At 38.2% G+C, this 15,871-nt stretch overlaps 1 protein-coding gene across 2 annotated transcripts in view; it reads right to left on the minus strand.

Moving 5' to 3' along the window:
• LOC117181654 (adenosine receptor A2b-like) overlaps positions 1-15,871 on the minus strand; it is a 191,702-nt gene that overhangs the window by 50,789 nt on the left and 125,042 nt on the right. For both annotated transcript variants that reach the window (XM_033374550.1, XM_033374553.1), the window contains exons 4-5: positions 10,790-10,940; positions 10,571-10,695 (exon numbers count right to left, since the gene is read on the minus strand). In XM_033374550.1, the coding sequence (XP_033230441.1) occupies positions 10,571-10,695; positions 10,790-10,940 (276 nt within the window). The remainder of the gene's footprint in view (positions 1-10,570; positions 10,696-10,789; positions 10,941-15,871) is intronic.

Here is a 15,871-nt window from a genome sequence, read left to right on the forward strand (position 1 = left end):
TGTCGGGAGAACCTGCTCATCGATAGATGTGTCTGCAAAGATGCAGCATTCTACCAGCGTGACCTATCGATGGTCTGGATTGATTATCGGAAAGCTTTCGATACGACCTCCCAGAGACTTATCATCTGTCTTTTGGAAATCTTAAAGGTTCATCCACAAATAGTTGGGTGCATAGAGAGATTGATGCCGCTTTGGAAAACCAGATTTACTAGCTCATCTGGAAAAAATCGTGTGACAACTAACAAGGTCACCTTTCAGAGGGGTGTCTTTCAGGGCGGCACCATGAGCCCACTCCTCTTTTGCCTTACATTATTGCCACTATCTCTAGCACTTCGCTATTCCGATGGGTACTTGTGCGGCAAACCTGCAGACCGAATGTACAAGGTCACTCATGTATTTTACATGGACGATCTTAAGATCTATGCTAAAAACAGAGAGCAACTGCATCTAGCTATACGACACCTTTGCGCTGGAGAGACTTATACATACCTGGGCGTGCCACAGAGCTGCATACAGGATGTGACATCTATAAAGGATACTCTCTGAAGCAGATACAAACGTCTCATCCGACAGATTTAGGCTTCCGAACTGTCGGCGAAGAACAAAGTATCTGCAACGAACATGCTTGCCGTCCCGGTACTACTCTATTCATTTGGAGTAGTTCCATGGACGAAGAATGAGCTCAGATCTCTTGATATCGGGACAAGAAATGTTATGCACATGAACAAAAGCATGCATCTTAAGTCTTCCGTTCCGCGACTGTACATCTCACGCCGTCAAAGGGGTCGCGGAATATTGAGTCTTGAATGTCTTCACAACAGGATTATTCTGGGTACAGCACATAGAGGTGCAAATGGAAGAGACCCTCTTCTTGAAATGGTCAGCAATCACGAAGAAGTGGGCAAAGGAGCATTCCTGTACAAAGCAGCGGAGGAGGCTGCTGAAACACTCGGACTTGACATCAGTATTAGGGGTGAGCAAAATGCATCAAATCTTATCTATCTCGAGTACTCTCTCCTGAAAGCCCGGATTAAGAAAGCACGTTAAACACATTAAGAACAGCTCCTTGATAAGAGGATGTACGGTGTCTTCCACAGAAATGTGAAGGATCAGACATTGTCTTGTGAGCTAACGTTTGCTTTCCTTAAATCGCCCGGATTGAAGTCTGGTACGAAGGGTTTCATCTTTGCATGCCAAGACGGTGTCATTTCCACCTTAACATACCGTCGTCACATTTTGAGCCAAGACATTCCCGATGATAGCTGCAGGGGGTGCCATGCACACCCCGAGCATTAAGCTCACATACTATCTAGTTGTCCAACTCACGCGGGAACGACCTACATTCAAAGGCACAATGCGGCACTAAGAGTGCTTTATTACCACGTCTGTCACTCTTACGGCATTAACCTTAATATCGCTCCTCTAAATGCTCCTAGGGAAATTGAGTCAATTGTCGAGAAGAGGAAGAGGAATATTCTGTTAAACTAATTGTCCTTATCATCGGCGCTCTTGGAGGTACCAAGCTTTCACTTGCTAATGGCCTAAAAAGCATCTCTGCGTGTAAACAATATTCTAAAACACTTGCGGGAAAAATGCAGAAGGCGGTTGTCCTTGGGTCGCTCCGTGTTCTTAGGGTGCACGAGGCTTTTGCTGGATCGTCGTATTGATTTCTTTACAGACTGTAACCACCTATCTCACGTTCGTGAGACGTGGTTGTGGCTGAAATTTACTGTGATTTCACTGGGAGCGGGTGCAAATTTCCAGATTAGTACCCGCTCCCGGCGAAATCCTGCGATTGTCCTTATGACAAATTTTTAATTATATATATTTAGTTTGCCATATGGAGCTCAAATAAAAATGTTATTAAAAATTTTTTTATGCTGAAAATACAAAAAATGTAAAAAAGTGCTTTTTCCAAACTCGTCAAACTATTCTCATAATATGAGATACGCCAGGAAATAGCTAATAAAATGCAAAATAAAGTATTATTTTCAATGAAAAACTTCATTCTATGTTTCCGAAGAATAAAGGACCCCGCACTAAATGTATGGGAAAATGGCTTTCGGTGGATTTAGCTGAAACTTTGTAATTTTCAAGCTTTTAAGTACCGGATGAAATATCCGTAAAAAAATCCCAAAAAATGGACAGTTTTAGCGCTATGCGGCGCTAAGAGCTCAAGATCAGTGAATAAAACGAATTACAACAGATTTTGTTACAAAAGCGATGTCAACATAGAAATCACGGTTCAGATCGTGGTCTCTCATATTTTCGCCTACACCGTTGACTTATATAGCGCGCTTCTCAAAACGGTCAAACGCTAAGCGCCCAAGATTTTAACTTGACTAATTAATCACTTCTTTAAAGGAAGAAATGGTACCCAAAGTAACATTAGTAAGTAGTGCGCACATACCATTAATAACATTCTACCCTTCGCCAGAGGGTTGAAGGCTAAGCGCTCAAGATCAGCCAATAAAACCAATTCTAGTAACTTAAGCGACAAAAGCGATGTCACTATAAGAATCACGCATCAGAAAGTAGTCAGTAATATGTTTAGCCAAACCAATGAGTTATATTGCGCGCTTCTCGAAACGATCAAACGCTAAGCGCCTAAGATTTGAACTTGACTAAGTAATTACTTCTTTAAAGACAGAAATGGTATCCAATGTAACATCAGTAACTAGTGCAAACATCGATAATAACAGTGTACCCTTCGCCAGAGAGCCGAACGCTAAGCGCCCATGATGAGCGAATAGAACCAATCCTAGTAGCTTTAGCGACACAAGCGATGTCTGTATACTGAACTTGAATAAGAAATCACTTTTTCAAAGGCCTTTCACAAAAGATATGACAGACAATCATACCATCGTCGATCGAAATAATGAGTGAATGCTGTATGATGAATGACTGTCACTTTTTAAAGCAAAAAGCGAATGACTTCAGAATGAGCGACGAACTGAAAGTAGGCCTAATGACTTAAAAAAAGTTGAAACCTCAGCATTCATTTATTATTTGAATTGACGATGGTATGCTTGTCATTTCGTTTGTGAAAGGTCTCGAGAGCGGATAGTAATTTTATTGGTAAGCTCAGGAAAAAAATTCCTATCTGTTGCCTTCTGTATTAATTGTGTTGTATTTTTTCTTCCCTTTTTGTGTTTTGTTTCTTGTGCTTATTTGTTTTATTTTGTTGTTTCTGAATTTTTCTTTCGTCTTATTAATACATTCCTCTGCCTTTCAAGACCATTAGAGCTGGTTTCTCTTATGGTTTAAAAAATGGCATTCAGCCATTTCAACTTTGAAGACCACCACTTGAAGTCACCGATGAGAGAAGGTTATGTCTCAATTGCAATCAATCGATTCGCAATGAGATAGAGGAGCTCCAACGTGACCCAGGCTGCTTAAGACTGAATGTTCTTACACAAACAGGCAGGAAAATGTGCATGTTCTGTAATGCTGATGTAAATACTCCACGGCTTTCAGTTGAATGTAGAGTTAACGCATTTATTGACATGAACATTTTCATTCCAGAAGAAACAAGAGCATGCTTAAATCATTTGGATGAACATGGTTTCATCTTAGGCCCCTTGCTTCCTGGACTACGAGCGATTAATAGACCGTATAGGATTCCGGGACAGCAGTTACTTCTGTTTTTGAAGCAACTTCGTAACGAAGCAAATGTTCATGCGGCCGCGGCGTTTAATATTGAGGATAATTTCACTGATGAAGAGTTTGAAGCTATTGCTCCTGTAACAAAGGAACAATTTAGAGAATTGTATGCATTTTGTGACTGTGACTGCACCATATATCTAGTCGGGAGTGGTGCTGACTGAAAACAGATGATTTGGAGCGATTCGCGCGCCATATGTTGGTCATTCTAATGACTTATTGAACTACCCTCGTACTACGAATAAATGATTTTATCTTAGTTAAAATCATGAAATTATTGTTGACAATTAGTATTTATTTTAGTCAGTGAAATATTAAATAGGCGCAGGAACGTTCTTATTGGTTAAAAGTAGAAAGATGGAATTGAACAAAATTTTCTGCATTTTTTCAAATCGGGTCGTATGAACTTCTTCCCATTCTCATTAGAATTTTTTTATTTACTGCTTGCGTGAAAAATAAATAGGTTGTGAATTCTTTGATTTCAAATAAGCAAAGAAGGTTCAAAAATCAAAATGTTTTTGTATCCTTTGATTTTTTTAAATTGTGTCAAGCGAAACGTCTAATTCACATTGGGTTTTCGGCCAAATTAAGGAACATGCTCGTCTAAACGAAACAGTTAGTTTTACATATAATTTGAAGACAGTAATAATGTATTCATCCAAACACATATTATAGATATTGTTTCATTTCTGGCACAAAAGAGCCTATCAGTATCGGGAACGTGCTCTTGTAGAATCTCTTGTACTGGGAACGAAAGGAGCTTACTATTTGTAAAACTCATAGAAGCACAACGCGATAAAATCCATACTTAAAATGAAAAATAAGAAATGTATCTTTAATTTATCTAGTTTAATGCTTTTTGTAGCTATGTTGTAGCTCTCTATACTGTGTCATCGACAATTTAACATTTGAAAAAGAAACAAAATTTGAATGCACAGTTAAAAGTGGCACTGGAAAATGCGATAAGCGTTACCTACGGGATCCAATTCGCCAAGAACTGGCCAAGAGACTGTGCATTGAACACATGTTGACCTATCGCGCTGAAGAAGCTGGCAAACGTATAAAGGAAGGTGATCCAGAGCCTTCAACGTTTCGAAAATTAGAGGTATTGATGAACGCAGTTTGCGCATACCGTAAGCAACATCATTTCCAATCCGAACCCACGGCTTGCATTGGAAAAAATGAAGCAGACATATATGGCAAATATAATTCATGACATTGGACTCAGTCCATTTTATGTTATCTTTTGGACCACATCCCAAACTCATGCTTATTTGAAAGTAGCACAGAATGGAGATGTAAGTCTGGAATATGATGCTAGTGGACAGGTCGCGAAGTCTATAGTGTTACTTGATGGATCCACAACGGGACCAATTTTCTGGTAATTAGGCGTTCTTTGCACTGACGCTGGACAAATTTCTGTTTTCCAGATTCTTTCAGAAAAACATACAGGTGTTGCTCTAACCAAGTTGCTGATCACGTAGGTTAATATCGCCGGTGTCCCTCATCCAGAAGAGGTAACTTGTGATTCGTCATTGGCTCTGCTGACAGTTTGTATTTTGAACTCACTTTTCATAATTTCAAGTGCAGAGACTGATGGGCGAATCAAAGCACCGACAACAGACAGGACAGAGCTTTCACAAAGCCAGAAGAAGATTCCAGTGTCCTCGAAGACGAAATCTCTTTCGAAAACGCGGACGCTTCATCATTTGACGCAAAAGTGCAAGCTTGATATGAAGGTGCAAAGGTAAATGATGAAGTAGGAGAGCATGAAAAATATAATAATAATAAAATATAAGCGCGATAAATATAATTACGGAAAACTTGCCGCCACTAGTTCTGCAGTGGAATGTGAATTTAAAAATGTAGAGCGCATAAATTTTTACATGATAAATGAACTCTCATGAGGTCAGATGAGCTTGTCAACTGCTACGTGAATGATTACCTAAAGGGACAAACAAACCTTTTCATCGCAAAAAGTATCGAAAACGATTAATTCCCTGAAAATAAAGATAAAGCAAAGCATCCAACCAAAGAGAAAAAGGTCGATAAGGAGGAGGAGATCCAACTGGTAATCGATACCGGAGAAAATACCTCAAAAGATAATGTACTGGAAGACGCAGACAACTTTATTGAAAATCATGAAACTGCAAATCAGGAGGATTGTAACTTTTTTTTTAACTAAAAATTATTATTTGAAATATTTTAAATTTTTATTTAAAAAATACTAGAAAATGCAGTTTTTATTACAAAAATCAATTCAAATTCATCCAAAAATTTGGAATCTTAACATTAAGTTATTAGATATTAATTGCAATGAAATAATTTTATTTTCATGTCCTAACGAATCCTTGAAACCCTGCGATATCTGTTCAAGACCTACCCCCACTTTAGGAGGCAAAATTTGTCAAAAATGTCTTGCACATCAGAACCTTGCTGTTATTGTAGAAGGAAGGTCAGTAGAAGATTGGGGAGGACTGACCAGTAAATATGAAAAGAAACAAGAGGTCCTGATGGCAAGCTTTTTGAATTCCAGAAATAGGACAGGCAAAACTGCAAAATATGTAGACAAAAACATAAACACTTTTGACGCTTTATTTACCGATAAACTGGCAAGGATTTCTGTATTTCCAAATGGAACTATGCATAGTAAGTGCATAGTTGCACGGTGTTGTTCTCATAATATGAGATACCTGTGGTTTTTACAACACTGTGTCTCCGCGGGGGTAATTAGTTACAAAAGTGTTTGTGACTATGCAAAAACTAAATATATCTAAAAAAAATAAAGTTTTTCATTGAAAATAATACTTTATTTTGAATTTTATTAGCTATTTCCTGTGGTATGTCATATTATGAGAATAGTTTGACGAGTTTGGAAAAAGCACTTTTTTACATTTTTTATATTTTCAGCATAAAAAAAATTGTTAATAATATTTTTTCTTAACACGTGTGTTATACGTAACACGTGTGCCTACATGATTCCCTTTTTTAAATTTTCGTGGTTGCAGCTTGCGACAATCCTCAGATTGAAAATTTAGTATTACAAATGCAGAACATTCCCTTGTTCGATCTCGTAAAAACTGTTCTTCAAAAATTATAAATCACGAACGGGGCACATCGGAAGTGAGCTAAATATTGAAGGATGCTGTTTTTAGGCCATTTTCCTTAGGTATATTTGATTTGACCTTTTCATTTATTATTCGCATTAATATTTCGCAGTGAAACCCAATTGGATTTACTGATAATACACTTAAAGATCTATATACATACACGAAAAAGTTAAAAAGGAAAGTAACCTTGAGCAAACTCTAATTATTTCTCCTTTAAATACAAATGTTTTACAATGTTTTATAATAAATAAAATATTATCGTAATTTTCAGCTTCTTTTCTGTTCATCGAAGTCGCCCATAATACAAATATGACGGATATAACAATAGCAGTTATACATAAAAGTATTCCTGATCCTGCAAGACCCGAATACACATATAAACTTATTTGGATCGTCGGTTTTATTGGCATCAGTGGATTTCCAGATCATTACGTGGCTTAGTATCCACGACAAAAACTGTGGTTCCAGTATGACGATTTGCACCCAAAAGATGCAGAAAAAATTCAGAAAACCTATAAGTTTGTTCCACAGTTATTAATATATAATCGGATTGAACCTTTGCAGACCCAGAATCTTATTAAAAGTTCAATTTCGATCAAAAATGTAGATACAATTGATATCTTTCAAAATTTTGAAATGGGGGTTCATATGTTTGGACTAAAGCTAAATTTTGTTACAATTATATCGTCTTAAAATGTACAAAAATCTGCGTTAAATGAATCCTAAAATTTCGTTGCTTAAAAAACGTTGGACAATATTCTTGTAATGTAAGACTTTCATAATGCGCTTCTTAAGTTCAATTATGTGGTACATAACATTTAAAGTATTTCGCACAAAGAAAGTTTATACCAAAGAAAGTGTTATACGAAGGGTTACATAAACCGTTACTTAGTTGTATCCCGTACTATAATTACTTCAATATATAGTATAATTATATTAATGTAAACATTGGTTTTTCAAGTTGCTACCTATGTAGTTTTTATTCAGGCGATCTGACTGTATAGTGAATATAAAAAGAATCTTTTGTTTTGTAAATTGTAGTTGTAAATGCACCTTTATTCAGTCCAAAACTTTAAGTAAGCTATACTTATTTATTCAAACAAAAACATTCAATTCAAATAGATTTAATGTTATCTCACAAAAACACTTTCGACGCATAGACGATTAAGAATACTAATTTAAAAAAACGTTATGAAGCCTAGAGTTGTGTAAATATATACTTAAAAAATTTAATTAAAAAAAAATACTCAAGAAAAAAATCAATTTGTAAAATTTTGTGTGGGCAAACATGACCTTCAATTCTGGTGTACTCAATTTTCAGATTAGAGCCTATTTAATTTTGAGGGTAGTTTATTTATGATAGGGCTATTTTTGAAAAATTGCGCAAGGGGTAAAACAAGAGCCTTTGAAGAGCCTTCCATTGTATTGTATTCTACTTTATGATTAGTGCATGTTCAGTGCACTGTATCAGCTCTTTTACGTAAGGGGTAGGTTTAGATAGCAAGGGATGGTTTTCGAAATTGATTTTGGGGTCATGGGAGAGCCTAAAATAAGCCTTCAATTCTGGTATACATAATTTTCAGATTAGACCATATTTAATTTTTAAAGTAGTTTATTTATGATGGGGGTTGTTTTTGAAAAATTTACCATAAGTCATACAAGTGCCTGTAATAAGCCTTCAATTCTGATGCACTTAGTTTTATGATACGTTCATATTCAGTGCAATGTATCAGCTCTTTTAAGTGAAGGGTAGTTTTTTAATAGCAAGGGTTGATTTGGGAAAATTGATTTTTAGGGCGTTGGGGAACCTAAATGAGCCTTTAATTCTGGTAAGCTCAATTTTCAGATTAGAGCATATTTAATTTTAAGTGTAGTTTATTTATGATAGGGGTTGTTTTTCAAAAGTTACCCCATGGGTCATACAAGAGCCTTCAATGAGCTTTGAATTCTGATGTACTGAGTTTTGAGATTAGTGCATATTCAATGCACTTTATCAGCACTTTTAAGTAAAGGGTAGATGCCTAACATCAAGGGATGGTTTAGGAAAATTGATTTTAGGGGCCTTGTAAAGCCTAAAATGACCCTTCAATTCTGGTGTTCTCAATTTTTAGATTAGAGCATATTTAATTTTGAGAGTACTTTATTTATGATGGGGGTTGTTTTTGAAAAATTTACCATAAGGCATGCAAATGCCTGTAATAAGCCTTCAATTCTGATGCACTTAGTTTTATGATTAGTGCATATTCAGTGCACTGTGTCAACTCTTTTAAGTAAGGGGTAGTTTTTTAATAGCAAGGGATGCTTTTGGAAAATTTATTTTTGGGGCGTTGGAGAGCCTAAAAGGAGCCTTCAATTTGAGTGTGCTCAATATTCAGATTAGATTATATTTAATATTGACACTATTATATTTATGATGGGGGTTGTTTTTGAAAAATTGTGCCGTAAGTCATTCCGGCCTTTAATGAGCCTTACATTCTGATGTACTCTGTTTTTTTATTAGTGCATATTCGGTGCACTTTATCAGCACTTTTAAGTGAGGGGTAGTTTTTAACATCAAGGGATGGTTTCAAAAAACTTATTTTAGGGGCATTTGAGGGCATAAAATGAGCCTTTAACTCTGATGTGCTCAATTTTCAGATTAGAGCATATTTAATTTTTAGGGTAGTTTTTGTTTATGATAGGGGTTGTTTTTGAAAACTTGCGTCATTGGTCATGCAAGAGCCTTCAATTCTGATGTACTAAGTTTCATGATTAGTGCATATTCAGTGCACTTTATCAGCACTTTTAAGTAAGGGGTAGTTTTTGAAAAATATCGCCATGGGTCAGGAAAGAGCCTTCAATGAGCCTTCAATTCCTGTGAAAGGAAAAATTTGATATCAAGAATATTTCTACAATTTTACTGCTAGCTTTACGTAAAGCTGGCCGTACCATGCATTTAAAAAAAGAATGCAGAGCCCAAAATTTGGCTTTATTGTATTAAATGAGCCTTAAATGAGCCGTCAATTATGGCATAGGTTTCACGTTCGTTGGGCAAAGTGGTACTTCCAGCTTTACGCACCTGATAAACCGTATGCATAGTCGTCTACTGAGCTGAAACGCTCCAGTCGGATAGCCGACTGCCCGCTTGTTGTCTGGCTTTATCCCTTCAATAGACGACCGCCAGCAGGTGCAGGTATACAGTCGTTTATTCAGCGTCGATTAGCCGACTTCCAGTTAGTCGGCTAATCGACTGGATCAACTAATGGGCTACGACATATATACCAACACATCAACGGCAACATTTCAAAAAAAATATTTGATTGCATCTCCTAACTTATGCAATTTGTGACATTTGTAGAGAATACTTTATGGTTTATTTTTTCAAACTCATCCACCTCTCCGCAGTTTCAAACCATGTTAAGATTCACCCAGTATACAATAGTAAAGCTTATTATTTGCCAATATAATTAAATTCATAATATCGTTCATCTAGCTGCATAATTTTATAAGTCAAAAATGTTTGCAACCTTGAGCTTACATGCATTTTTTGTTTTTGTATAAAGATTATGACTTCTTAAATTCATCAATCATTAAAAATCACTTTTTTACTCATAAGTGTTCACTATTTTCATCGAGAAGGATCGTATTTTGAAAGTCTAATCCTAATATCAGTTGTTTTTCTCTACTGTAAAGTAAAAAAAAAGATTACACATGCAGCGTACTCGCCGCTATGTTTATTGGTTGAAGGGCTCTTATGATTTTGCCGCATTTCTCTACTATGAAGACTAACATTCGGATTTATATATGAGCTAACGAACCTCACGGTTTTCTCGTCTTTTTCTCCATAACTCGGTGTAGAAGCCGGTGAATTTTTTACCCCATTATACTGAAAAGAAGCTGTTCTTAAGCTTACAGCTTGACTTTTGTGCGTTCCGTCAGTTACCTTAAATATGTTCAGAATTATATAATTAGTACACGGAATATATTTTCACTTTAATATCATTATGTATTGCATTCCATTTTTTAATACACTTTACCTTTCTTAGGAGAGTCGAATTTTGTTTTCTGGAAATCAAAAATCCAGTACCGCTATTCTGACGTATATGCTGTCGAGAACACTGGAAAGATCCTCCTTGATGAACTACACTCATGATGTTTGCCTTTTCATCTCCTTGAGGAAACGGCAACCTTTACATAAATAACAGCAATTGTCAAGCATATTTTAAAAACAGCTAAGTGAAAAGGTAAATTATAAGTAATTGAAATGAGCTCATGAACGACAAAAATTGTCATTTAGCTCGTCATTTTAAATACCATCGTATTATAAATTAGGCTAATTTTCCGAAAACTTCAGGTTCAAACATTTATGAATACACGAATCGTTCAGCTTGTTTGACTTTTCGAGGGAACACAAATTTTTAATCTAGCTCAAATTCACTAACTACCCAGCTAAAAAGTACTTCAAGAGACCTGTTATTGCAGGTTTTTTTCAATATTCCCTACAAAGTTTTCTACGTAAGGTCGTTGCCACGTGGGAATTTAACAGCACCCCCCCCCCCCGGAAATCATTTGAACGTGTACATAACATACATATACGTTCCTGGGTGCTACTGAAATTCTCCCTTCCCTCACAAAATTTGAATGACTGCAGCCTTGGTTCTGCATATGGTACGCCTGCGGTCAGATGCCGTGAAAGAAATTGGTAAAAGAATTTCTGCTGGATTCCTCAAATAAACCCGGTACCAAAAACAAATCCTTCTCAGGACACATACGAGTTCACTTAGATGATCTTTGTTTGGTACAGGTTTTTCAAAGTATCGTGAAAAAGCTTGTCGAACAGCTTGCATTATAATATTCGTCAAAGAACCCCGTACAGAAGGACCCTTTACACGGACCATGAGTATAGGAACATGTAATTGATCCTGCAAAGGAAATTTCAGATGGAGATGGCGATAAAAGTGCATCTTACATGTGTACTGTAAAAATTGCTTGGAACTTTACCTCATTTTTGCATTTTCACGAATGTAAGGCTAAATCACGTATAATGTGGCAATTGAGTTATGGTAACTTTGCGAAAGATTTGTTGGAACACTGCAACATCAACAATCAATATTTCAAAACTACAGTATAATATAATGCTACCTTACGTTTCACAAGTAAACATGTAAAACTTTTTAGCAGTGCAAGAAAGTTTAAAGACATTATGACCATTTAGAAAAGACTAAAAACAATAACAAATAAAACTATATTCTTATTTTCAGAAAATTCGAATTATGAAAGTATATTATATTATTATAAAATGTAGAAAATATACATCACGAATTGAAAGTTTTCAAAATAGATGGTACTGTTTGTTTTATGTTTTATTTTTTACTGCCATCTGATCATATAGGTATTCCATTCTATTCTGTTAGTTCTCCTTCCTAATTAGTGGGACTATATATTATACGAGAAGATATAAAAAGCCAAAAAAGCACAAGAGCTTACATGAGAAAATATATGGGCCTAAGAGAAGCTAAGGAGGTATTCCAGGATAGAAACGTGTAGCGACGAATAGTTTACAAGAAATAAATGATGAAGGGTGTCAGTGTAATGAGAGACGCCTGAAACGATAGACCTTGAATACTTATGGAACACAAAAAAGAGCTTTAAATAATGACTTTGTGAAGCTTTTCCCTTAGGGTACTGGCTAGAGAGATTGATCAGTGACCTGAGTCGGAGAATTGTTGAAGAGTTATCGTTTTACTTATATAACCATCACATGATTTCTAGATTAATTTAGAAATGATTACTCCCCGCCGCCCTCATGCCGCTCCGTATGCTTCCCTTTTCACTTTTCGTATGTATAATCCCTAATCCACGGCTAAACCCGTGTGAATTACGCTGAAATGGAAAGTCATTTCGCTTAATGTGCCGAAAATTCGATAACAAACATGGTTCGTTTCTCGAAGTCAAAAAGAACCATGTCAGGTCTCGAGTGAGCAACAGAAACAATTGTCGAGAATATAAAGTTCCAGTATATGCTGCACTTCCCATTCTCGACAATTGACTCAATTTCCCTAGGAGCATTTAGAGAAGCGATATTAAGGTTAATGCCGTAGGAGTGACAGAGATGGTCATAAAGCACTCTTAGTATCGCATTGTGCCTTTGAATGTAGGTCGTTCCCGCGTGAGTTGGACAACTAGATAGTATGTGAGCTAAATGCTCGGGGTGTGCATGGCACGCCCTGCAGCTATAATCGGGAATGTCTTGGCTCAAAATGTGGCGACGGCATGTTAAGGTGGAACTGACACCGTCTTGGCATGCAAAAATGAAACCCTCCGTACCAGACTTCAATCTGGGCGATTTAAGGAAAACAAACGTTAGCTCACAAGACATTGACTGATCCTTCACATTTCTGTGGAAGATACCGTGCATCCTCTTATCGAGGAGCTGTTCACGAAAGTTTTTCTCTTGTGCTTTCTTAATCCGGGCTTTCAGGAGTGAGCCCTCGAGATAGATAAGATTTGATGCATTTTGCTCACCCTTAATACTGAAGTCAAGTCCGAGTGCTTCAGCAGCCTCATCCGCTGCTTTGTACAAAAACGCTCCTTTGCCCACTTCTTCGTGATTCCTGACAATTTTAAGAAGAGTGTCTCTTCCATTTGCAACTCTATGTGCTGTACCCAGAATAATCCTGTTGTGAAGACATTCAAGACTCAATATTCCGCGACCCCCTTTGACGGCGTGATATGTACAGTTGCGGAACGAAAGACTTAAGATGCATGCTTTTGTTCATGTGAATAACCTTTCTTGTCCCGATATCAAGAGATCTGAGCTCGTTCTTCGTCAATGGAACTACTCCAAATGAATAGAGTAGTACCGGGACGGCAAGCATGTTCGTTGCAGATACTTTGTTCCTCGCCGACAGTTCGGAAGACCAAATCTGTCGGATGAGACGTTTGAATCTGCTTCGGAGAGTATCCTTTATAGATGTCACATCCTGAATGCGGCTCTGTGGCACGCCCAGGTATACATAAGCCTCTCCAGCGCAAAGGTATCGTATGGCGCTTCTATCAACGAGCTCAGGATCTTCAGGAATTCCATTGAGTTTTCCTCGCTTCATATAAACCTTGGCGCTTTTGTCTAACCCAAATTCCATTCCAATTTCCTTAGTATATAGTTCGACAATCCCCAGAGCTATATGCAGTTGCTCTCTGTTTTTAGCATAGATCTTAACATCGTCCATGTAAAATACATGAGTGACCTTGTACTTTCGATCTGCAGGTTTGCCGCACAAGTACTCGTCGGAATGGCGAAGTGCTAGAGATAGTGGCAATAATGTAAGGCAAAAGAGGTGTGGGCTTATGGTGTCGCCCTGAAAGACACCTCTCTGAAAGGTGACCTTGTTAGTTGTCACACGATTTTTTCCAGATGAGATAGTAAATTTGGTTTTCCAAAGCGGCATCAATCTCTCTATGCACCCAACTATTTGCGGATGAACCTTCAAGATTTCCAAAAGACAGATGATAAGTCTATGGGATGTCGAATCGAAAGCTTTCCGATAATCAATCCAGGCCATCGATAGGTCACGCTGGTAGAATGCTGCATCTTTGCAGACACATCTATCGATGAGCAGGTTCTCCGGACATCCGGCTACGCCTTTCTTTGAGCCTCGTTGTTCATACATTTGTTGCCACACAGTTTCAATTGCCCGAACAATCCTATCATTTAGGATAGCTGTGAATATCTTATAAAGCATGTTCAGACAAGTTATTGGCCTGTAATTCTTCGGGTCAGCTAAGTTGCCTATTTTCGGCTGAAGGATTATGCGCCCTCCCCCAACCACTCTGGAATCGGCTCTTCCGACTTTAAATATGAGGTGAAAATACGGGCCAAATGCTGATGGGTTGAAGAAAACTTCTTCCACCAGAAGGTTTTGATACAATCTGGTCCCGGTGCGGAATGGTTCTTCATCCCTCTTAATACTTTTTTCACCTCCTCGGTAGTGATTGGTGGGCATTCTTTATCAGATGGACCTATATGGGCGGTAAAATTCCTGCCAGATGTGATGTACTCAATCACACACTGAATGCGGGACACGTACTGTCTTGCCCAGCCTATATTTATGGCAAGTTGATGCATTCGTCTTTCGGTCTTATGATGAACTGTTGGTTTTGTTGTACGGTTTGCATCGGCCAAAGCCCTCGCTTCATTATACACACAATAATTGATAGCCCAGAGGTCGGATTCTCCGGAAAAATGTCCACGAAGCTCCTCATCCATTTCAGCCAGATCTTTAGGCTTGAGAGAAACCTTGGTGTTGATGTTTCTCCGGGTCGTAAAGCATCGCTCTTCATCTATTGGATGCCTGCCTGCGGTTGGTCTTAGTGTCGCCTCTCTTTCTCTGTTGCCGGCTTGTTCTAGCTGTGGTAGAGTAGGCGTTCCGCTTACATAGCCCCTTTTACGGAATAGTTCACCATGGTTTCGCAGACGTTGCTGCGAAAAGTGCGATAGCTCTGGGTGTTTCTCGAACCACAGAGCATGCAGCCGTGCCATGCAACCCCGTTCAGGGGCCACACTCGCATCGTAGCACTCTAGCAAGTCGTGATTCAGTCGCTCCGTCCACCCAAAGGTTGCGAGATCCCGTTGACCCATCGTATTGAATGCATTTTCATTGGCTCCTCCAGCTCTAGATTGGTCGGCATTGTTGGCCAACCCATTGTCGGGAGCCCTGCGCGTTCTGTTGTTTTGAACCGCACTTACTACAACTATTTTTGGTGTTGTCATTGTTGTTCTCACGAAAAGCTAGGGAAAGGGGTTAATCCATCCTTGTAGAGCCCCGCATGCAAGGATAAGACTGCTTACACTGAGAGGTCGCCCGGTATCCCAGGGTCACCGTTCTAGACACCTCACCCAGGTGCCATTCAGCTTTCGGCACGGTTTTCACACCTCCGCTTGGGGGTTAGTTCCTGCGGGACCACTCCTGGACAATTTTCCGAGACTGCCTATTTATTTTTGTAACCATATTCAGCAGGAACCCTTGGTACAGGGACCCTCTATCCGCAACCCGAGGACGCGTTTGGTGGCTTTGTCATAGGCCCTTCGTTTGATTCTAGGGGAATCAAAACCGAACCGA

This window comes from Belonocnema kinseyi, chromosome 10 (genome assembly GCF_010883055.1).
Source record: "Belonocnema kinseyi isolate 2016_QV_RU_SX_M_011 chromosome 10, B_treatae_v1, whole genome shotgun sequence".
Taxonomy (NCBI): domain Eukaryota; kingdom Metazoa; phylum Arthropoda; class Insecta; order Hymenoptera; family Cynipidae; genus Belonocnema; species Belonocnema kinseyi.